We start from the raw sequence: 23,777 nt of genomic DNA on the forward strand, positions 1-23,777 counted from the left end.
TTGTGGGTGCATGTTTGACATATTGTTAATTGCAGCCCACAACCCCCCCTATTTTTTTACACTCTACAAGTTTTTGAAATATAAATTTGCCATCAAAACTTGAAAGGAGTTGTGCTTAAATCCAGAATATGTAAAGAAAACCCCTCCATCATGTTTCAACATTTTTAACAAAAGCTAGCGGAGCAGAAGCTGCAGTAGAACAGATGTGGGGCAGGTTTGGTGTCACTCATGCTGACTGTACTGTAAGGAAAGTTTGGGACGTTTTACAATTTTGGACACATTCTGATACACCTTTGATTTTTTAAAAATGTGCATCCATTGTATAAACAGATGTGAATTTTAGGAATGTAGACTGCACCCGTACAGTGAAACACACCCTCTGCACACACCACATAGTTGTACTCTGCAGAACAACACAGCACTGTATACAAAGTCTTTCTCTACTGTAACTAATGTCATACTGACTCACATCCCTTTTTCATGATCCTCTGAAATGCGCTCACACACACACACACACACACATACACACATACACACACACACACACACACACACACACACACACACACACACACACTGACCCAAACGTTAATCTTCACCTGCACTTGTTTATCCGACCGCGAGTCTGAACTCATCTCTAATACCAAAAAAAGAGTTTCTGTGGTGGACTGAAGGAACACTCATTTTTATGTCCTGAACTGTAACTCACAAAATATCAGCACACACACACACACACACACACACACACACACACACACACACTGTGTTTGCACTGCAGTGGAAAATCTTCTCTACCACGGCGGCCGGTTGCCTAGCAATGCTGTGACGTCAAACCGAGTTTCCCTCTCACAGCTGTGTGTGTGTGTGTTTATGTGAGTCTGTAAGTTTATGGGTGTGTGTCCAACTCTTGTGTGTGTGTGTGTGTTACAGAGAGCCTACATGGTTTACTGTGAGAGGGGAAACACCGGTCAATTCTTCATTTGGTGTTTCAGTGTGAGAGTGCATGCATTGTGTGTTCAAGTCGCCCACCCCCCCCTCCCAGCATCCACGGAGGAGTCGGGTCGGCCCGCAGTTACTGAAGCTGACATTTTGGGCGTAAGAGTGTGTAGTACAGGATCCAGTGCAGAAGTGAAGTGTGGTTTCACATGGTTTCAGAGCTGTCAGAGACTCACTGGGGAAACCCTGCTGGATACATGAATACAAGTGTTTGTGCAGAAAAAAAGGATGTGCAGCATAACTTATAGACTAAATGTATGTAATGGTTTTGTAACAGAATTTGTCTTGACTTTTTGGTTAGTTTCTGTGCTGTTTTCAGATTTTGTAGTAGCGTTTGAGTGGAAACAGACAATGTTTTTGCTTTAACTTATCACCTTGAAAAGGGATATAGTTAACTGTTAATCTGTCACTCCCTGAGAGTATTTTTGACTGGTTTTATATGCCAGTCCATAACTTAATTTTGCTGCAGTTTACTGCACTGTGCACCACCTGCATATACTGGGAGTGAGCTAGTGGCGCTGGTAATTCAGTGATTACCGCTAGTAATGCAGTCCTGACGCGTTTGACCCAGTGCATCAACTATTGCGCAATCATAGTAATTTTGTGTTCCCGTGGGTTCTGTCATGACATCTTTCTCAGTCCAGGGTTTCCCACATATTCTTTTATATGTGATATTGGTATTTGCCATATATATATATGGGACTGAATGTATATATATGCAATATATATACATATATGTATAGACAGAGCTGCAGAACCTAAGGTGTGGTGTTCAATAGCACTTTCATTTTGGCATTGTCTAATGTTTTCCCAATGTACTTCAGATGAAACTGAATGCAATTCCATGGAAACCGCGCACCCTGCAGGCCAGCACTGGGTCTAAAAGTTTGCTTTCACTTGCCTCTGCAGCAGCTGCTTCTCTAATCTAATCCATTAATCTAATCTGATCAGATCAATGCAACTACAAACTGACTGATTGTATGGTTTTCTACCCCGTGACTCAAACTCAAACTGCTGCTGTGGAAAAAAAAAAAAAAAAAATCTCATGAAGAGTTCTGCCTGTGCTTCATTACGGACCCACAAAAACATACAAATTCAGAGAGCAGAGTGAGTGATCACAAAGGGACACAGAAAAAAACAGAAAGTTTGCTGCTGATCCAATCTTTAATGTCGACAGTTTTAACTGATATTATGGGGATTATTTGCTGGGCAAGAAAACAGAAAGCGATCCGTTTGTCTGTGCAACAGCAGTGCCAACTAGAACACAACTTGGAAATGCTTGGGTGAAAAAGTCGTCTGTTTCCACTTAAACATGACCGTGCTTATTTGATTTTAACTGCTTGTTAGTTAGCAAGAGAAGAAACCCCCAAAAACAATTCAGTTAATTTAATTTAGAGCGCTTTCAGAGTTGCGGCTAGATCTGAAGTCAGATATGCTCTTTAATGTTCCATTGCAACCTCAATTTGGAAACAAGAGCTGCTTATCAGACTATAGTATTTAGTTACAACATAACTGAACGGCCACATCATACACATCTAACCCTTTTTCCCTTTCCATGTCCCTTTTTCTCGCCTTTAGCCGCCAGTGTTGCAAAGCTGTTTTTCCACTGGCCAGCCTTGGTTGCTGAGAGGTTTATCATGCACTCTGAGCATCTTGTGCACGTTGTTTGGCCTGCATTGCTCTCCCTGCAGTTTAATTTTGTCTCTGTGTGTTTGCCTCTCAGTCTAAACTTTGCAGACTCAGACAGTTGCAATATTTGTATCTGCAAGGGGACCTTGTGGTGAGCGATATCAGGCTTGTTGTTTCCTCAGCGCTCCTCCGTTGAAAACATCAGCATGCATCAGTGTTTCCCCTGCTTCTTCACGTTACACATTCGTAACCCAGAGTTACCCTTTGCCCTAAGTTTTTTTTTAACCATTCTCACCACTCTCGGCCTGTTTTTATTCCCCCCAGCGTGCATGAGCGATATCTTGTTGCCCTAATGTCACCCATAGTGGAAAAAAAAAAACATCTTTACATTTCCGTACATCTGTGCATATTAATTGAGGCAACACCCTTTTCAAAATGTGCTAGTTAAATGAATAACTTGTATCATGCAAATGAAATATATCTGCAGATGTTGAAAATGACGGTGCACATTTATAGAAGATAATAATTGAGGGTCCGATAGAAACTCTTTGCCTTACTGCTTCTTTTTTCCTCTGAGCTCTTTTTCTTGTTTACAGAGGGCAAGGCCTTTTTTTTCTTTCTTTCTTTTGTTTGTAGTCAGCGGCGGATGTGGAAAATACTGTCGCTGAGGCAAGCGGCAACCCCCCCACTTCCTGTCTGCAAGAAGTTCCTTCTCTTACCGTTTCCCCTCTCTCTCTCTCTCTCGCTCTCTCTCTCTCTAACTCTCTCTCTCTCTGTCTCTCAATGGAAACTTTACTGTTTTCCTCTTGTCATCCAGCTGGTCTGGGGATAGAGATAGGAGACGCAGGGAGACTGCCAGAGAGCAATGAGCTAGAAAAAGATGGGAGAGTGACAGAGAGGCTGACTCCAGTCTTAAGCTGTATTCCAGTTGTCCGTGCATGGCTTCTCTCATTTAAACAAAGCAAGCAAAACTTTCTATATTTTGTACATTTCATTCCAGGTGGAGTTGTTATAGTTTTGTTTTGTTCATTATTTTTTTTTCATTTTATTTTTTATTTTTGATCTTTAAAAAACAGCATCATGTTAAAATGTGCTCAAAATGACAGCAAAGGAGAGCTGTGGCCATTTGCCTCTGATTGGACTGGACAGACGGACTTTAACTGAATATATAAAGGGTAACTGGTATTTTTTTTAATCTGGACTCAATTTTCCCATGTCTCTGACAACAAATATTCAAATTGGTCCAGTATTGAGCGAGATGGCTGCAGCCAGCAGCTGCAAAACATGCTGCAATGTAACCACTCTCAACATTTGTGCACCATCATTTCCATCCACTGAAAGTGCTTATTTTTATCACTGACAGGCACAGATTATTATTCTGTCTGAGTGTCTGATAACATTATGGAAATGATCTCTACAGAAATAGACCTTTTTGTTGAAGAGTTTTTAAACCAGAAAAAGGCCCAAAATTGCAATCAGCAAACCCACCAGACTCCATTTAAATAAACAGTAATTTTAACATATGTGGAGCCAGTGGATTATCACATCTAAGTCAGGTTTATTTAAATCAAACTAGAGTTTCTGATTATTTGAACAGTGGAAAGACAAACCAAGATGGACTTTTTTAGTTTGTTTTTTTTCTGTCGACTTTGAATGAATTAGTGTTTTACAATAATAAAGTTACTGTTTATTTAAATGGAGTCTGGTGGGGTTACAGATATCGTTTTCAGAGATAACTCATGTAAAATAAAAGGATCTTACTCTTTTACAAAAAGGTTTATCTCAGCAGGAATCCTTTCCATAATGTTGTCAGACACTTAGAATAACAATCTGAGCTTGTCAGTGCAAAATCAACACTTTTCATGGACGTAAATTGATGCTGCTTGCCCATTAATGTTACATTGCAGCCAGTTTTGCCGCTGCTGGCTGCAGCGTTCTCACTCAGCACTGGAACATTTTCGAAAATTGTTGTTCCCATTAATCGCTTAGATACAAAAGCATGGGAAAATAGGGTTCAGGTTAAGTTATTCTTTAATACGACCTCATTAGCTAGTTGGATTCGGCTGTAAAGATAGGGTCAAAGGCTCTGGGTTGATGATTTTCACATATGGTTTGCTGCTTTGAATCTGTAGATATTTACAAAATTGCATCTTTTTCTCTTAAATCTTTTTTGCATCCTAACCTCACTGCTGAGATAATTTGTGCATTAACACAAATTAATCCTCAAGTGTTTCTACAACTGCAAGGATTTTCAAAAACACCTTCCCTCTTCACACATTTAAAAAAAAAAAAAAAGTTTCCACGAGCATTTGTTATCTTCAAGTCACACGTTTGGACACATTAATGCAAATTTTATTTTCACAGCCTCACAAATGACGATTTGCCAGCTGTGAAATTATTCTTTCTTAAGTTGAGAATCTCTCCAGTGAACGTCCAGACATTATCATTTGAATGTGTAGTTTTTCACTTTGAAAACTGAAGGTGGTAAAGGCTGACGGTGCATCATAGGAGCTTCATCAGCTCACCGTTTCCTTTTGTCTGTTTTAAACTGTGTTGAAACCTCTGTCACAATCTTTCCGTTTCATACACAAACACAGAGTCATATTCAAGAGAGACACACACACAGGTTTACACAAACACATATGCATACTCAAACATACACAAGAAGAAAAACGTGTATGAACGCACGGGTTGAGTTTGCTTTTTTACTCGCAGCTTCTGCATTTACCCAACTCTGAATGTGCATTCACACTTACACACCCACTCACACACACTTAGCTCCGTCTGTGTCTTTCAAATGCTCTGACCTGTGCAGAGATTTGCATGTCCAGATTATGTTTGTCCTCTGTTTTGCCAATCAAATCATGCACAATTGTTTGTTTACCCCTGCACACACACACACACACACACACACACACATACACACAGGTGTAAATCTTGTGGGGCGTAGAAAGCTCAGTTTTAAAAAGCAGAGAGTTTGGCCATGCTGCAGGAGAGCTGGACTGATCATCAGTCTTGTCAGCGGCCACGATGTGGTCTGCATGGCTATGCTCGGTGTGGAGTGTTGTTGTGTCAGTCGGAGCCATCTTTCTCATTACCGTCATCCACCTCCGCACCAGCCACCTTCAGGTACTGTCGGCCACGCAGCCAGTGTTACTTTGATGCTTTTTATCCCTGGATTTAGTCCTTATTTATGGATATTTGACAGCTCTACTGTTGGATTTTATTGAGCAATAATAATCCGCAGTATAGTCATTTTATTTGTCATTACACACAACTTCTCCTCTCCTCCTTCTGATTGCATTTTAATGTCTTGAGCTCCTAAATCTGCACACTGTGACAACGTCTGTTATTACTCACACTTGACACAGTCCAGACTCTCTCTTTTCTCTCTCTCTTTTACCCTCTGCAGCTCTCTCTCTCTCTCTCTCTCACACACACACACACACACACACACACACACACACACACACACACACCAGCTGTAAGTGGGCAGCATGGGAGATGGATGACAGTCTGAGTTGACAGAGAAAGTGCAGAGCCTGGCTACTTACCAAACTGTAGCCTGATACTCTTGCTCTCTTGCTAACCGGCTGAAAATGGTGGGAAAAACATAAGAAGGGAAATACCATTCAGTTTGACAAATTTGTGCCTTTTTGAACATCTAAAAAGCTCAATCAGTGTTGTATTTTCTGAAACTAGAAGCCATAAAAAGTGAGTGGAAACGGTATGCAGACGAAAACGTTGTTAAGAGGCGACTTTTTGCTTAATTTATAAGGTGACAAGTTGACTACATATACCTACAAATTAAGTGCTTTTACATATACCCAAATATTTTTTCATGAATAAAATTTCAAAACTTATGTATGACTTTTCAGAAGTTAAAAAAAAAATCTTGCCCTACTTGCCTGGCCTTTTTCAAACATATCCAGTTAAAAATCTTTTCAAAAATGATTTCAGCTAGCTGGCATCCATGGAGAGAAGGCACGCGGTGAAAAAATTAAGAAACATATCTGATCATAAACAAAAAGTAGTCACACATAGATGCATATCACAACAACATCACAGCGACAGCCTCAGAAAATAAATTTGCGTCTGTCACATTTCATGGAAAATCTGTCCGGGTAAGACTGCTGTAACAATTTTATTACATGCCAAAATTGTCCAATAACTTTCAATGATATGTCGAATTCCATGACTTTCCAGACTTTGAAATTGTGGTTGTAAAACACCATAACACATCCAGGTTTTCCATGACTGCGGGAACCCTAATAATCAGAATAATAGCCCAGTCAGAATAAAAATGTGGCCCAAATAGATGAATTTTGAATCCAGTTGAGAGGGATGTTGGAAACCTTTGGTAATCCATTCAACAGGAACATATTTGCACCTTATAACATCAAGCAAACATTTACTTTAGTCTGCCATATTTCAGAATATGGCATGACCTCGGCAAGTTGTGTGTCAAAGTTTTTGCTGACTTTCTGAGTTATTGTTTTGACTTGAAATGCAGTTTAAATATATTCTTTCTGCTCACGTTTATTTATAATGTTAGGTGATGTACGTGACATACTGCAACAGCTGTTTCTATGCGCTCTGCTGATTTTAACAGAGAATTGTTCGTACATTCAGAAAATATTTAGCAAGTGCTACATTCTTATGTGAATGCTCTAAATAATGAATAAACTCTTTGATTTTGAAACCAACGCCTTATGTAAAGCTGTTACTATAGGTGGAATAGTTGAGTCCCTGTGGACAGTCGTTGCAGATTAGCATTTTAGCACAAACGCCAAACATAGCACATCTGGTTCTTCTGCCAAAAATGTACAGTTGTATTTCTACTGTGACATCCATATCAAATAAACTAAACATATGCACACGAGCTGTTCAGGAAATTTCAAAGTACATTTACAATAGTCTGCATGTGAGGTGTTTAGTGGAAAACTGTTATTTGTAGCTGCAGAAAATTACCTGGGTTACCTTTGCGTTAGTTGCTATCAAATTGTTTCAACAGGCGATACTTCTCCTCCTTCTATATGGTATGTATTGTATGAATATAAAAAAATATTAAATGAATCTGTGGGGGAAAATCCTTCTTCTTCTGTTATATTTCCAGCACATTAGACACTTCACAACAAAAAAAGTTAGATTCCGATAATTGCTTCAAGGCATGTCACTTATCTTATCAGATCAGTTTATTAGGCGAGCATGTAAACAGTTAAATAAGAACGATTTTAATCAGGTCTAAGAAATATTCTCCACGGCTTATGGCCTCTAGCTCACTCATCTCTGACAATCATTGCTATTTCTGTTATATTTTATTTTTATTTTCTTGCTATGTAAACGGCCTTGGGTACCTTGAAAGGCGCAACATAAATCCAAGTTATTATTATCAATATTATGTAACTGCAGGAACTGATACATCTATCAGCTGGAGGTCTCCTTTTTAACCTCCTGGCCATCGTCATCTTACTTTAAACCGCATCAAAAAAATAAAAAATAAAAAGACAGCATTCTGTTTTAGATCACCTCAAACAAGTAAGAGAATAATTTTAGTATTTTGGGATTTGTACCTAAAAAAAATCAATTAAAGAGACCTCCAGAAATATTAAAGGCAAATGCAGAAAATCCTCATAAAAACCCAGCAGGGTCACGCCCTCTCTGAGACTCATCTCAGCTGACCTAACCTGCAGTGAGTTTCCACCATGTGATCTGTACGTGTGTGTGTGTGTGTGTGTGTGTGTGTGTGTGTGTGTGTGTGTGTGTGTGTGTGTGTGTGTGTGTGTGTGTTTTACATTTTGTATGGGGGGTGAGTTTTTTTCTCTCTTTCCTTCAGTGGTGCAGAGAAAAACCCTTCATGTGACTCTTCACTCCCTCACACAGAGAGAGAAGACGAGGGATGAGAAAATGAAGGTGTGTGTGTGTGTGTGTGTGTGTGTGTGTGTGCGTGTGTGCGCGCCTCTAACCATAGATAGTCATGCTATCAGGTGATGGATTTTCATCAGGTCCAGATTATGTGACATGGGTTATAGATCTCCTTCTATGGTCCTCTCCTCTCTTATCTTATCCGTCCTCTCCTCCTCGTCTCTCTCCTCCTCTCATCGCTCTTCTTCTTCTCTGGTTATTTGTAGACATAATATTATTTCTCCTGGTATTTGGAGACCACAGAAAATCTTCAGTGTGTGAGATCACACCATTAACAGATAAATTGCACCTGTCTGGATTTTGGTATAAATATTACTTTACACAAGATGCAAAGGTATCTCTAATAATAATCGGCCTGGCCAATTATTGGGGCCGATATTTGGCATTTTGCCGATTATCTGAATCGATGTTTTATTGTAATTATGGCTGATAAAATTAATTAATTAAAAAGTGCAAAGAAAGTGTCATCATGGAAGGAAATTTTACTTTGTGAAACCTCAGGAAGATATTTTATTTTTTCATTTATATTTAAATTTCCACTTGACTTTATAAACAATAAAAATGCTGGGAATTTGCTTTATAGGATGTTGAAAGTTTCAGTTTTGATTAAACATTTGTTTTGTGCGTAAGTTTGTTATATTCCAAATTTGAAATATTGACAGAAAGATTTTCATTTTTATTGCAAATGCATATTGGTTCCAGATATCGCTTATCAGTCTCATTAACTACTAACAGTCGGTATCAGCCTGAAAAACAATATTAAAATTGATTGTTTAAGCTGTGTGAACCGTTTCTAAAATGTTCTCAAGGAAAAACTCCTCCAAACATTTTGATTTTCCTCTATTTTTTTGTGCTGCTTCATCCACTTGTAGCTGGCAGTGCTGCACAGCCGAGCATTGTTCAAACCCACAGAACAAGACCTCTGGAGTTTTTCCATCTGATGTAATGCTGCAGGCATGAAAAACAGTGTCTTTGGTTTGAAAATGTTGGGTTGTGTTTTTGTTTATCTCAATATTTCTCACTATATTAATGTTTTTAACTTGTCATGGAGTTCTCCAGAGGGAATAGATAGTACTTTTTACCGAGTTTAACAGTCAAATAAGAATATATCTGTGGATGGGAAGTCTCTCCATCACAGAGACAGAGAACTGGACTGAAGAGCTGCAGAAAGTGAGACTTGAATCAGACTGAAGTCACGGAGATGAAAACTGTTGATACTGAAAACAACTTGCTGTGTGTGTGTGTGTGTGTGTGTGTGTGTGTGTGTGTGTGTGTGTGTCGGAGAGAGCGTGTGTCTCTGTTTGTCAATGAGTTTGTGTGTGTGTGTGTGTGTGTGTGTGTGTGTGTGTATGTTTGTGTGTGGCAGGAGTCCCGCAGTTCAGTATACTCTTGCCAGGGACAGGGAGAGCCCTTGGAGAAACTGTGTGTGTTTGTGTGTGTGTGTTACCAGGGGAAACCCCGGCTTGATCCTCCAGAGTTTAGATAAAATGTTCGACAAAAGCGAATGAAAAAAAAAGAAGAGTGTGGGAGAACCAGACAGAGAGAGAATGAAGACAGTTCCCCTCGGGTCAGGGATGCCCCACACTGTGTCTGAGTGTGTCTGTGTCTGTGTCTGTGTGTGTGTGTGTGTGTGTGAGCATGCATATTTAAAAGACTTGTTTTGCTCGTGTCCTTTAAACGAAACAGTGAAAAAGCACTGGACAAGCTGAAAGTTTGAAAGGGGAACTTAATCCACTGGTGCTCTGTTTCCTGGGTGATTTTAGACACATGCCGCGTCTTTTACCACCTCGAAAATGCAAGTTCGGGCACTGGTTGCTTCTCTTGTTCTTCTCACTTTCTAGAGCGTGGAAGCAGGTTGCGCCCCATGTTGCAAAGCATAACCAGCTCTGCATCATAGCCTAATTACCAGAAATCCCAGATTCAGAGCTGATTTTTCTCCAGGTGTTGTTTTTGAAGTGTGTTTCAGGACAAAAATATTGTTCGTGTTACAGATGTAAAGCTAAAGAAAGGAAAGACATCTATCAGCTGTGATTGGTTGTTTTCTGGTGACATGCAAAGAGCACTGCTGGGTCCATTGCGCAGCCGTCACGCCCTGAAAATCATGTCACTAGATCAATTTCGCATGCACTTGTTTCCGTACCGCCTGAACAGTTATGTTCAGAGATAACTCACTCACACTTGCACTAAAATCTAGAACAAGATCGTACTGCATTAGAGCAAAAGCCTCTATTACTAATTTTAAATATACAAATAAACACCATTTGATAGAAGGGCGTACCTGCAACTACATACATTCAAATCTCAAATAGCATCTCGCTCACTCCAACTTTGACCTTTACTCTATTATGTCTTTTGTCTCTGTTGATTTTCTCTGCTTTTATTTTGTATTGCAATATTTTAAAAAAATGTTTGTGTTGAACAGGAACCTGCTTAAACTGAGTCAGGTCTGATGTTACTTTTTATTACTTTCTTTGAAATGCTTTTGCGCACCACATCGGTGTGGGTCTCGCTTTTTGCCTTTTTTATCGAACAGCTGGACAGTAAAAGGAAAGGGGGCAGAGAGAATCGGTATGACATGCAGCAAAGGGCCAAAAGTTTGAATCAAACCTGGGCCGCTGCAGAGGCTACATGGGGTGCAGCTCTACCTGTTGAGCTGGAGGGCGCCCTGACAGTGATGGATTTGATGCAGCATGTGTACGCACCCTTAAGCTGGCTGCTCACGACTATCTTAGGGATTTAACATTTATTATATTTACTTAAGATTTTTTTTCTGCCTCATACCACCATCATATGTCAGGTCTTTAAAAGCTCCCATAACCAGAAAACACAGACTCACATCAACTTTAAATTAATTTTGTTGCCTTAAACGTGTTTATGGATGCAGAATTCTAGACCATTGATCATAAATATCTGAACTGAAATAAACAAGTCAGCATTTGGGGAACACTGAGCAGATTCTGGTGGAGCATGTGCTTAAAGTCCTGGATTAAAACCACATTTGTGGTGAAAGATAATGATGAATACTCACTGATGTCGTGTGTGTTTGTAGCACAAGTCTTGGAAGAAGATTAAGAACATGGTCCACTGGTCACCGTTTGTCATGTCCTTCAAGAAGAAATATCCCTGGATACAACTGGCTGGACATGCAGGTATACACACATGTTGTTGTTGTTTTTAAAGAAGACGTGAGTTGACACATTAGTGGCTGGTTAGCAGCAGGATTTGGTAACATCGATGAGGCGATGCCTCTTTTGAATAGGTGTCCTGGGGGCTGGACACTCAGCCGCATAAAATCAAGAGCATGCAGCTTTAAGGGTAACTTGTGCATTTTTCAACCTGGACTCTGTTTTCCATGTTTCTGTGTCAAAGTGACTAATGGGAACAATCATTTCTGGAACTGGTCTAGTATTGAGAGAAAGGGCCGCAGCCGCAAAAAACAGCTGCATTGTAACCACTCAGGAGATGTTTGCACCATCAATTTACATCCACTTAAAGTGATTGTTTTTGCCACTGACATTTTTAAAATCATTCATTTGATTGTGGCTAATTGTGTATAAAAAAAAGTGTACGGTCCATTTTGTGAATCCAAAAAACAGCCCCCAAACTGTCATCACCAAACCCTCAAAACGCCATTTAAATAAACAGTTCTTAGTTCTTCTTTGCGCCGTTTCAGGAATCACCAACAATGATTTAGTTGAAATAAATTGTTAATTTATCCAGTTAGATGTGAAAATATGCTGGATCTGTACAAACAAAAATTACTGATTATTATAATGAAGTCTTGTGAGTTTAGTTATTGCAATTTCGGGGCTCTTTCTGGTTATACAAAAAGGATCTTACCCTTTAATGAAAAGGTCTGTCTCTGTTAGGATCCATTCATTATGTCTTATAATTACAATCTGAGCCTGTCATTAACAAAAACAAGCGCTTCTAGTGAATGTGAATTGACAGTACGAACATGCTACGAGCAGTTACGTTACAGCCTGATTTGCTGCCGTCCTCTTGCTTAGCACTCGACCAATTAGTCACCTAGAGACAAAAACTTGGGAAAATAGGGTTGAAAAATGCCAAACTTACCATTTAACCAGTTCACTTGTGTAAAGATGATCTAGTGACAAAAAAGGGACAAAAAAGATCATTTAAACCTTGATGAACCTAAACTAAGCTGTTTTAAATTACTCAGTCTCAACATTTCCTGCAGCTGCTTCACAGTAAAAGTGTGGTTTTTTTTACAGGGAGCTTCAAGGCGGGAGCCAACGGCCGAATATTAAAAGTAAGACGCTCTTTCCCAACGTCTTTCTCAATGCACAGAAAATTGTCTACTTTAAAGAGGTGCTACGTACTTTTAGCACCGAATCGAAGTGTAAGAATATAAAATGACAATAACTTGTCGCTTATATCTTTTAGAAACACTGTGAATGTGAGCAGCGCTGTTTGTCCCTCCTGATGAAGGACGTACTGCGCCCGTACGTCCCCGGTTACCATGGAGACGTAGAGAAGGATGGGCAGAAATACAACCAGATGGAGGACTTGCTGGCTGAGTTTGACTTCCCGTGTGTGATGGACTGTAAGATGGGAGTGAGGTGAGAAGATTCGTGACGCGACATAAATCTAAAACTGCACCTACAACTACTGTACTGGACAATTAAAGGTGTATTTTAAGGAGCAGTGTGTAGGATTTTGTGGTAAATAGTGGTGAAGATTGCAGATTGCAGCCAGCTGAAATTTCTCCTGGTTAGTTACACTTCAGTGTTCAGGAGGTTTTTACCAGACGCTGAATGATCTGCAGAGGTCTCTTCCTCTCCAAAACAAACTGACCGGGAGATTTAAACCAGTAAAAAATACTGAACGAGGCAGCTCCATTTTAACCTGGATCGACATCAGTTTCACAAGAATTTAAACCTTTGAAAGCTTGAGCAAATTGGTTTGATTTGTTTCAAAAACATGGTAAAAATCAACAACTTGGCACAAAATATGCAGGGAAAAAACATAAGCTTGTCAAGAAAAGTCCTGCAGAGGGAGTCGAGGAAATAATTCAGAAATTAGCTGGGGGGAATTATTAGATATAATTAAAAATGGGGGGAAATATCCAGTAAACTACATTTATGATTCTCTTAATTATAAATTTAAAATAATGTTACAGAAAAGAGAAAAAATACTACTTTAAGCACTTTCTTGAGGTAATTTTAATATTATTTTGTATTGTTGTTTTTTTTTGTTTTCAGTTTTTTGGGCTTATTTTTAGATTTTTTGTGCGTGTACTTTTTACTAATTTCTTGCTATTTTGGGGGGGGTCATTTCTAGTTGCTCATCACCCTCTTCCCATGTTTTCGACATAACTTAAGTCAATTTTCTTTGGTATCAAAAGATAAAAATCTATTGAATCGTCTAACTGCTCACATTTCTCGCCGGCCAGGCTTCTTTTTATCTGTCGCTGTGTTCCCAGATCTTAGCACTGAACAGCTGTGTCATAGTATTTGAAAAGAGACATCTTCTTCATACCTTTGCTTTCACGCTCTCTTCTCATCTCTGCCTCGTCCTCCTACCTCTCTGTGCTCAAGTCTGTCACCCACTCTTATTTCTTCTCTGTCTTATTCACCGCCCACCACCTGTTTTTTTTTTTTGTTTTTTTTTCAGGACCTACCTTGAGGAAGAGCTGACTAAAGCTCGTAAGAAACCCTCCCCGAGACCTGACATGTACCAGAAAATGATCGAGGTCGATCCTGATGCGCCAACGCCGGAGGAGAACCTCCAGAAAGCGGTGACCAAACCCAGATACATGCAGTGGAGAGAGACCATCAGCTCAACAGCCACCCTGGGATTCAGGATAGAGGGAGTCAAGGTAAGACTCACAAAGAGAAAAGTGTGTGTGTGTGTGTGTGTGTGTGTGGCCTTCCTTCCCTCCTTTCTTCCAGTATTCTGTGTGTGGGTGTGTGTGTGTCCTTCAAGAGCCATGATCTAACTTCCTGTTTTGAACAGAAACTTCCTCTGAAGTATATGTTTGTGCACAAGGTCCTTTGTCGCATATGAGGCCTGTCTGTGGCAGCTCTATATTCCTTGGCATCTGGCACTGACATTGTAGACACACATACACACACACACACACACACACACACACAAATCTCCCTGTCTCTGCTGTCTTTATTTGAGGGCTGTGGCTATATAAGGACATTCAGGGCCTCCCGGTGGTCTGTTGCCATGACACTGAGGGTTATCCCCAGAAACATGTGTGTGTGTGTGTGTGTGTGTGTGTGTGTGTGTGTGTGTGTGTGTGTGTGTGTGTGTGTGTGTGTGTGTGTGTGTGTGTGTGTGTGAATAAATATGAAATGTCCAGTTCATGTGCAGTTCAACGTCTGTTCTTTTAAAAGTGCATCTGTGTAACTGCATACTATATAGATTGTATGAGCTCTTACGTATGTGAAAAGCATGTGGTAATTAGTTATGTTGAGTGTGTGTGTGTGTGTGTGTGTGTGTGTATGTGAGTGTGAGAGAGAGCTGCACTCGGACTTGAACCATAAAGGGAAAAATAGTTGTGTCTCCAAACAGTTTCTTGTTGCCTGGCAGCCAGCAGAATAAGAGCAGCTCATTTATTTCTATTATTCTGAACCAGCCAACTGGTTGGTTAGCTCTGCTGCTGCTGCTGCTGATACTAATCAACTGTACTGCTCTCACCACTGTACATGCACCACTTATATTAATGCTGCAACTCCAGCACTGCTCTTCTATTGTTCCTCCACTGGTACTATTACCAGAGGTGGGGAGTGAATTTAATTTATCAAGAAATACGTCACCTACAAAATGACCGCTTGTATATCAGTTATTCACCCTTTGAATTCATGAAAAAAACTTCTCGATGCCTCTGCAATCAACGAAGAATCCAAAACCAGAAAAAAAAAAGTTTGGTTCTCCGTCAGAAAGAGCTGGATAAATGAGACTTTGATTATACTGCATGAGTAGCATGAGAACATTGATGTTTCGATTGTTAAATGTGGATCCGAATGACATCAGTTTGTGAAGAATGTTCTCCATTTTGGATTCTTAGTTCACCGTGGAGACACATGAGAGAAACAAAGTTTTCTTACCAAAGTCAGCAAAAGACAGGGAGAATAAGTGATATGCAAATGGTCATTTTGCTTTCCAAGTTTGCAAAAAAAACCCATTTTTTTGTGAGACATTGTGAGAAATAAGTAAAAACGCTTGTCACCAGGGTCCCAGAGACAGAGCTGATGTTTTTACAAAAGACAGACCTGCAGGTCACATGATGCCCAGAAGTAAAGGCTGAAAATTTTACTTAATCAGTCAGTCAGCTCTTTAAATTAGTTTTTAGCCGACCTGCTGTAGTCAATTTAAAACCAAATCTCTTGTGTTTAAGACTGACAGACACAACAAGCCTGAACCTGGGATAGCCATCTTTCACTATTTTCTGAAAATGTCTCGATTAACACCTTTAAACGTGAGCGTACATGCTTGATTTCTTTCGAAAACATGGGAAGATTAGGAATGAAAGAAGTTAATTGAAAATTAACAAGAAATTAGTGGAAAAATAAAAACAGAAATTACGTGGAAAAAGTGCTAAAAATTTAATAATTTTGTAACATGATTCTAAAGATGTAATTATGATTTTTTTTTTTACATCTAAATTTGTGAAACATTTATTACCAAGTTGCTCATTGCTCTTTTCCCCTTTTGTTCAGGATTCAGGGTGATTAACAAAAATTGCGAATTGTTAGTTGCTGTATTTCTGTGTGTGAGTCAGGTCAGTGAAACAGAGTCAGAGACCCTTCGTCCCGGCTGAATCTCTAAAAATATCTTTGACTCCGTCCTTCCTTTCCTCCCCTCATTGTTTGTTCTGCTTTTCTCGTCCATCCTCTCCTCTGCTCCCTCTCCTTCCTCCCCTCCCGTCCTCTGCTGCGCTCCCGTCCCTCCCAGGTCGAAAAGAAGCCTGGAAGTTGTAGTTTATGAAACATTATTTACGTCTTAATTATCCCTAAAAGTATGTTTTGTGTTTTTCTGCCAGAACAAACAAACCTCACTCTGATGGCCTCATCTCCTCCCCTCCCCTCTCCTCTCCTCTCCTCTCCTCTCCTCCCCTCTCCTCTCTTCTCTGTAGAAGGAGGACGGGACGGTGAACAGGGATTTTAAGAAAACAAAGACGAGAGAACAAGTCACTGCAGCCTTCAGCGACTTCGTCAAAGGAAATAAGGAGATACTGGTGAGTGTGTGTGTGTGTGTGTGTGTGTGTGTGTGTGTGTGTGTGTGTGTGTGTGTGTTTGCGTCGATGGCCTTGACCTCCATATGGTACAGAAAAACAGACGAAGAATGGAATTTGTGAGTTGAACTTTTGTCTGCTGTTTTAATAATACACACACACACACACACACACACACACACACACACACACACACACATGCATGCACGCACAATCAGTATTTGACATCAGTGTGTACTTTTGAATGCTTGTGAGTGTCTTTTTTTTTTTTAAATAAGACAGGTTTTAAATTTTGAAATTAATCCCACACACGTTTGAAGAGGAAAAGTCAGTCTGAAACAATGTTTTGTGGAGCAAAAATCTTAAAAGTGTGTGTTTGTCTGTTTGTGGTGTGCTTTTGTGGGATGGACTGGAGAAATAAATCAAAGTAAGAATATGAGATAGTATAAAAATATGTTCAGAAGAAGAATTTTTGCAAAGTACAGAGATGAGGGCGGGGAACCTAAAGCACGCTAATGGTGATATTGCTGTTAATGGTTTTCCTCTTCTATACTGGGAAAGTGTTGTTGATCATATATATGAAGAGCATGAACAGAGTGGTGTCGGTGTGGCGATGGACACTTGGGCAGAGAGTTGGTTTATGGTTGTTGATTGATGGGTTAGAAATGAACATGGGTAGGTGCAGACAAGCTTCCTACTGTTCTTTTGGATGTGAGATGTAAAATGTATGTTGCTCATTAAATATCCCATTACATATGTTCACTATTATTTTATTTATTTCACATTATTATTCACATTGTTCACTATTATTATTAATGTACATAGTATTTTATTTTTATTATAAATGTTAAATTAAAAAAATGTAAAAAAAAATTCTATTAAAACGATACTGTGTAGCAGACTGGGCTGTGAATACATCACAAGGCTCCGTCAGCAGCCCAGTTCCAGTAAAGACAACAGATTTGGGTGAATAACAAACTAAAAGCTTGTGTTTCTTTTTTCCAGAACGGTTATCTAAACAGACTCAAGGAAGTCAGAGACACTCTGGAGATCTCCCCGTTCTTCAAAACCCACGAGGTAAAGACGGACGTGCTTAATTAACTTGAAAATGTCATTCATGAATCACACAAAAAGGGAAAAATAACTCCAAGCCAAGTAGGTTTGTGTTTTTTGTTTGTTTGTTTGTCTGGTTTTCAGCATGATTACGGAAAAACTCCTGTCCCGACTTTTTTGAAACTTGGGATGTAAAATAGGCCAAAGAAAAACCCATGACATTTTTGGAGTGGATGGTTTTTTTTTTATTATTTTTTAGCAGACGTAAGGTTATTTTCAGCTTTGTTGTTTGTGAAAACACAAAATGCAAAAACACATTTTTTTTGCAGTTATTAGATAAGGCAAGATATAACTTTTATTTATTCAGAGGGAAACTGCTGTGCAGCAATTGCAATACAAAGCCTAAAGAGTGCAATATGCAAAAAGACTAAAATAACACGACTGTAGGTGCAAAATATAACAGAGCATAACAGTTAGGTTCAATACGGTGAGTATAATATATGCAACGTCACCAGCGTTTAGAAAAATACCTAAGTGAGTTTGCACCTGGTAGAGTTTATATGTTTGCTCGTTACTACAAATGTTTTTTATATTGTAGGCTCGTTCTCAGCTCAGGATGTGTGAATTTCTTGAGAAATGTATTCATTTATTTTTGGTATAATAATCTTTATTTGATTTCATGCTTTCCACCATTTCCACCACTTTACAATTTAATTCCAACAGAAACAAATACCAATATTTGATACCTTGATGTGCTAGACAGTAAACAATATAGTATCCTAGGGTGGTGTTTTCTTCTCTTGTTTATTAAAAGCTCTTTCTAATGCACTGGAATTTCTTGAGAAATAAAAACTTTACCAAACAGCATGTAACACGTCATTTAACCTTTTGAAACCAGAGCAAAGTGGCTTGACCTCTTTAAAAATTCTGAAAAGAAAGCAATGATGAACTTAACAAGAAAATTACTAAGAAATCAGTAAAAATTTGTGATAACCTGAAATTAGTCATGACCTGAAAAAGTGATCAAAAAATGAAATAAAAATATTATATATAAATGATGAAAACACACATACATGTTTTCTGTAACTTAATTTTAAAAATATAATTATAATAATTACAAATATTGTTTCTTGATATTTTTCCTAGTTAATTATCTTCTTCTCTCTTATTTTTTTAATCTAAATTTTCAGTTTTTGTCCATCACGTTACATATTTTTTGCAGGACATTTCGTGCCAAGTCCAAAGCAATCAAATCAATTTGCACATTTTAAAAGTTTAAATGCTTGTTAAAAGTGGTCGTAACGCTGTAAAAGACAAGTGATGTCGATAAAGGTTTCAAAGGGTTAAACTGGTGAATTAGTTCCAGTCATGGTTAACATGCATTTTGTGTCAGTGTGCATTCAAACTGTGATTATTAATTTGGAAATTAAGTGTAATCTAGTGACACTGACTCACTGGAGCAGACACACATAGACATAAAGGTCTCGTCATGGAAACTGGACAGTATCGGCCCTGACCACACACACACACACACACACACACACACACACACACACACACACACACACACACACACACACATGCATACATTCATTTTCACACTCACGCAAACATACCAGCGGTGTTAATTAAACGGGAAGTGAAGTCATGTTTTTGAGGGCCACAAACAAACACGTAATGTTGAGTAAAACCAAAAAAATAAAGAAAACAGTTTCAGTCATTATTTCCTGTTTCCGTATTCATGCCATTGTCTCATTGTGTCTCTGCAGGTGATTGGCAGCTCCTTGTTATTTGTCCACGACAGTAAGGGACGAGCCAAAGTGTGGATGATCGACTTTGGGAAAACAACGCCTCTTCCTGACGGGAAAGAACTAACCCACCGAGCAGCGTGGGAGGAGGGCAACAGAGAAGACGGTTACCTGTCTGGACTCGATAGTTTGGTGGACATCATTTTATCCATGGTGAACTCTGAGACTTAAAGTCTGACGGTTTAAAAAAAAAATCCAAGTGAACATTTGGACACACAACAACCACTTCCATTCATTCTTCCTGTCTCTCGGGAACACTTTGGATTTCCTCAAGGAACATTTGTCCTCAGTTTGAACACCACATCGTCACGTAACAATGCGAATCCACTCATTAAACCTTTGTGTTCATATCCTGTAGATTTCGGGTAATAGGCCTTTTTTTCACAGCAAACATTTTAACTTTGAACAGGGTTCATACAAGGTGCTTGAAGTACTTTGAATTTAACACTCAGAAATTTAAGCACTGATATACCTTGAAAATCCTAAATTTTTACCTAGGTCCTTGAAAAAGTACTTGAATACAACTGGAGAGAACAAAATGAGAAATACTTTTATGACATGTATTAGAAAAATGTTTTAAACTTGGAAGCCAAGAACGGCCGTGCTTGCTATAATTTTCAAATGCCGTATGAGATCCAAGCACCAATGGGTTGGTAAAAACCAGAAAATATTTGGTGCCAGGATGTGTCAGTAGCCTGGAAAACAGTCACACAGGAGCAGCATCAGCCATTACTGTCAGTTTTGAGCTCTGATTTGGCAGAAAATGTGCAGCTGTGTGTGTAACTGTCGACGGTGGAGCTGTTGGATAGCAGAGAGGGCTTTTATTGCTTTTATTTAACCAGGCAATTAAGGATAAGTTACTTTTAGGTCCTGGTAGCATGCATTTGCTCTATAAATGTGCACAATTCTCCTGCAACAGATGGCTGCGGAGAAAACACATTTTTCCTTGAAATTAGAAACGAGTGCCTGAAAAAGTACTTGAAAGTCCTTGACTGTGACTTGTCTGTTGGAACCCTGTTTAAACATTACAGATGGCTCAGTTCCATTAAATGTCTCAGTAAGCCATCTCTGTGAGCCTGCATTAACAACTCCCTTTTTATTTGTTACACCTGTGTTTTTTCTACTACGACATCAAAATGTTTGCTGTGAAAAAAAGTTTTTTTTTGCATGCATTAACCCTGCAAAACAAACTTTTTTAAATTCTCATTAAAAGCAGAAAATACAATTGAAATTGAAAGCTTAACGCCTTTACACACCCGGGGGGGCATGACGAATAAACAACACGAAAATGCAAAATGTGAATTTGCAACAGCTGCAACACGCGTTCAGTACAAGGTTTTGATGAAACTGTGTTTGCCGGCAGTGATGGAATTTGCAACAACCAGGATCCCTGGTCCCTGATATCTGTCATAAGTAGCTGTTTAGCCTGAACTACAATAAGCTATTTAATTGAGGTTCTTTTTCGGAAAGTTTGAGTTCCTTCTGGTAAACAATTACGCAGTGTATATATCAAGGGCTTTTATTGTGAAAAGTAAGAACAAAAGGAGTGGATCCTGCCTTTGTCAAGGTTGGAAGTAGTTCAAAAGGTTACCCTCTTGGTTCAGACAGAGCCTCCATATTGTTGTTTATAATCCTCGTAAGTAAAGGCACATGTGGTTGATTGAAGCTGGTTTTCTGAGCTTTTTTGGTGTGAAAGCTCCGAAAAATTGACCTCGCTACGAAAAAACATTACAGTTCTTTTTCTCTGTGAAGTATTATTTGAGCTCTGTGCGAAAGTACTAATGACAAAAACAATTACAAAAAATATACTGACATGTGATTTAATCACATGACAAAAAAAATCGCCCCTGGTGTGTAAAGGCCTGTAGGCTGGTGATAATTTATATTTTTTTATTAATGCAAACAAATCCCACAAAAAGACAAAAAACAATATGTTAGTTTGTCCTTCCATATCAACCCGGCCTGTCAAAGGCTGTCAGCCCTTTTCTTTCTGCTGAAATTGGATGGTTTCATTCTTTATAAGACTAATTTTCAAAACAGCTGGGCTCTGTAGTTTCAGGCAAATGTCACTCAAACAGAAGGAAATGGAGCATTTTGAGAGGGGAATATTTCCAGCAGTGGATTAATACACATTTTGCTGTGTTAGTGAATGTTTGTGATCAACTTAAACAATCTGCCATGCAGATGTGTCTCTGATTTGTGTTTTTTTCGACAAAAATGGAGCAATACAGTACAGAGACAGGCTTTATCAGGATTTGGATCCTCAGACAATAACTGAAGGATCGGCTGATATTGATTTTGGTCTTTTTGCAGGATTTGTTGCTAATAAAAATAAACAAATAAAGAAAATATCACCAGAACAATCATTTAAAGCCACTATGTGTAGATTATTAACATTTCTCACTTTTGCGGCCCCGGTGGTTGTATTAATCGTACCAAAAAAAAGACACTTAATTTGTAATTTTTCTATATTATACAATAATTGAAAAGATGCTGCAATCTCGAAAAATTGTACACATAGTGGCTTTAAAAATCCAACTTCAAAACTCAAAAATTTGACATTAATGCACTCAAGCTCACGTCTACTAGATTCCAGTGTAACTACTCGAATCTCTATTTAGTTGAGAGAGTCAGAGTTAAATTGCATTTCTTCCACAGCATGTCTGAACTCAATTTGATTTGATTTCATGTCACAACTTTTGCACCCATTTCTTAAAAAAAACAAAAAAACAATCTGCACTTGATTGCATTTCAAATGTTAGAGACTGTACAGATGAGTGTGTTTTTAAAGTGAAAAACAAAGCTAGTTTTAACCTCTTTTTAACCAGTCACACTTTCGATACGATAGTTTGGTCAGCGAAGTGACGGCCGTGTTCGCTCCACAATAATCTGGCAATAACTGGCAATTATGCGGAGCTAAATCATACATCTCACAGTAGTTTCAGTATGTTATGGAGGGCATTGTTTCATATGTAACATATTTGCAGCCGACATGGCGTCCAGAGTACTTCCCTGGCCAAACACTTTTCAGCGTTCTCACATGTTTGTTGGGGTTGTTCACAATGTACAATAAGATTTATTATGTTTGATGTAGTTTTTTTGTAACATTATTATTTTTAGCGTACTCCTGTGGAACACTTACAGCCATGAACAATCTTATTTAAGCTATACAGTGCCTTGACATCACAAAGCCAAGTCAGAAAATATGTTTTAAATGTTTTGACAGACTTTTCTCTTAGTCTTAACTGTCGGTTCCTGTGCGTAGTCTCGGGTGCATGTTTATTATTATCCTCTTAAAGTTTGGGCTTAATTTGTATTTCATTGTGTTTTTATTTATAACATTATATTATTTTGGATTTTTTTTTAGTTAATGGGATACTGTGATATTTTGAACTTTGGGCTGTTATGTTGTTTTTTTGTCTTCAAGCATGTGTAACAGTATAAGTGAAAGTCAAACTATGTGGGTTTATTCAAAACATTGGATATAGAAAAGATTGATGAGGTTCGGATAATGATGCCCATTTATTCTAACGGGGAATGCAAACATTCGAAACAGTTTGGGCAGATAAGGGAGAAAAATATGTCTCATAATGTAACAGATTCTTGATAAATTAAAGGTAAATAGTATGTTTCACTCTACCGTATATTTAAAACGCCCTGTTTTCAGTTGATGTTTGCAGTGACAGTAGATGCAGAAAAAGACTGATTATAATTCCATGCAGTGCCTTCTTAAAGAAGTTGTTTGACGTTTTGGGAAAATGCACGTTGATTTGCTTTTTTGCAGAGTTAGGTGAGAACACTGATACCACTCATATGCCTTTATGCTAAATATGAAGCATTTGCCAGCAGCTGGTTAGTTTAGCTCAGCATAAAGACTGGAAACGGGGAAATAAAACTAAGTTTATTGATTAAACGTTCAAGATATAATGTGTTAACCCTTTAAAACAAATTGACTTGATTTTTTTCTAAAGCATGGGAAGAAGGCAACTAGCAACTTAAGAAGAAATTACCCCCAAATTTAGCAAGAAATTGGCAAAAAGATACAAAAAAATGTTTGAAAATCAGCAAAAATACACACATGCAAACAAAGACATTACTCAGAAAAAAGTGCTTGAAAGTATTAATGTTTTTTGAAAAATATATGTAAATATGATCAT

At 38.6% G+C, this 23,777-nt stretch overlaps 1 protein-coding gene across 2 annotated transcripts in view; it reads left to right on the forward strand.

The window, feature by feature from the left end:
* The window catches only part of itpkb (inositol-trisphosphate 3-kinase B), a 42,461-nt gene extending 18,928 nt beyond the window's left edge, over nt 1–23,533 (forward strand). For both annotated transcript variants that reach the window (XM_042503227.1, XM_042503228.1), the window contains exons 6-12: nt 11,600–11,699; nt 12,786–12,823; nt 12,958–13,133; nt 14,188–14,392; nt 16,661–16,762; nt 17,765–17,836; nt 19,582–23,533. In XM_042503227.1, the coding sequence (XP_042359161.1) occupies nt 11,600–11,699; nt 12,786–12,823; nt 12,958–13,133; nt 14,188–14,392; nt 16,661–16,762; nt 17,765–17,836; nt 19,582–19,791 (903 nt within the window). In that variant the 3' untranslated portion in view covers nt 19,792–23,533. The remainder of the gene's footprint in view (nt 1–11,599; nt 11,700–12,785; nt 12,824–12,957; nt 13,134–14,187; nt 14,393–16,660; nt 16,763–17,764; nt 17,837–19,581) is intronic.
* Nucleotides 23,534–23,777: the final 244 nt, after the last annotated feature.

The sequence above is a fragment of the Plectropomus leopardus genome, chromosome 16 (assembly GCF_008729295.1).
Source record: "Plectropomus leopardus isolate mb chromosome 16, YSFRI_Pleo_2.0, whole genome shotgun sequence".
NCBI classification, from domain to species: domain Eukaryota; kingdom Metazoa; phylum Chordata; class Actinopteri; order Perciformes; family Serranidae; genus Plectropomus; species Plectropomus leopardus.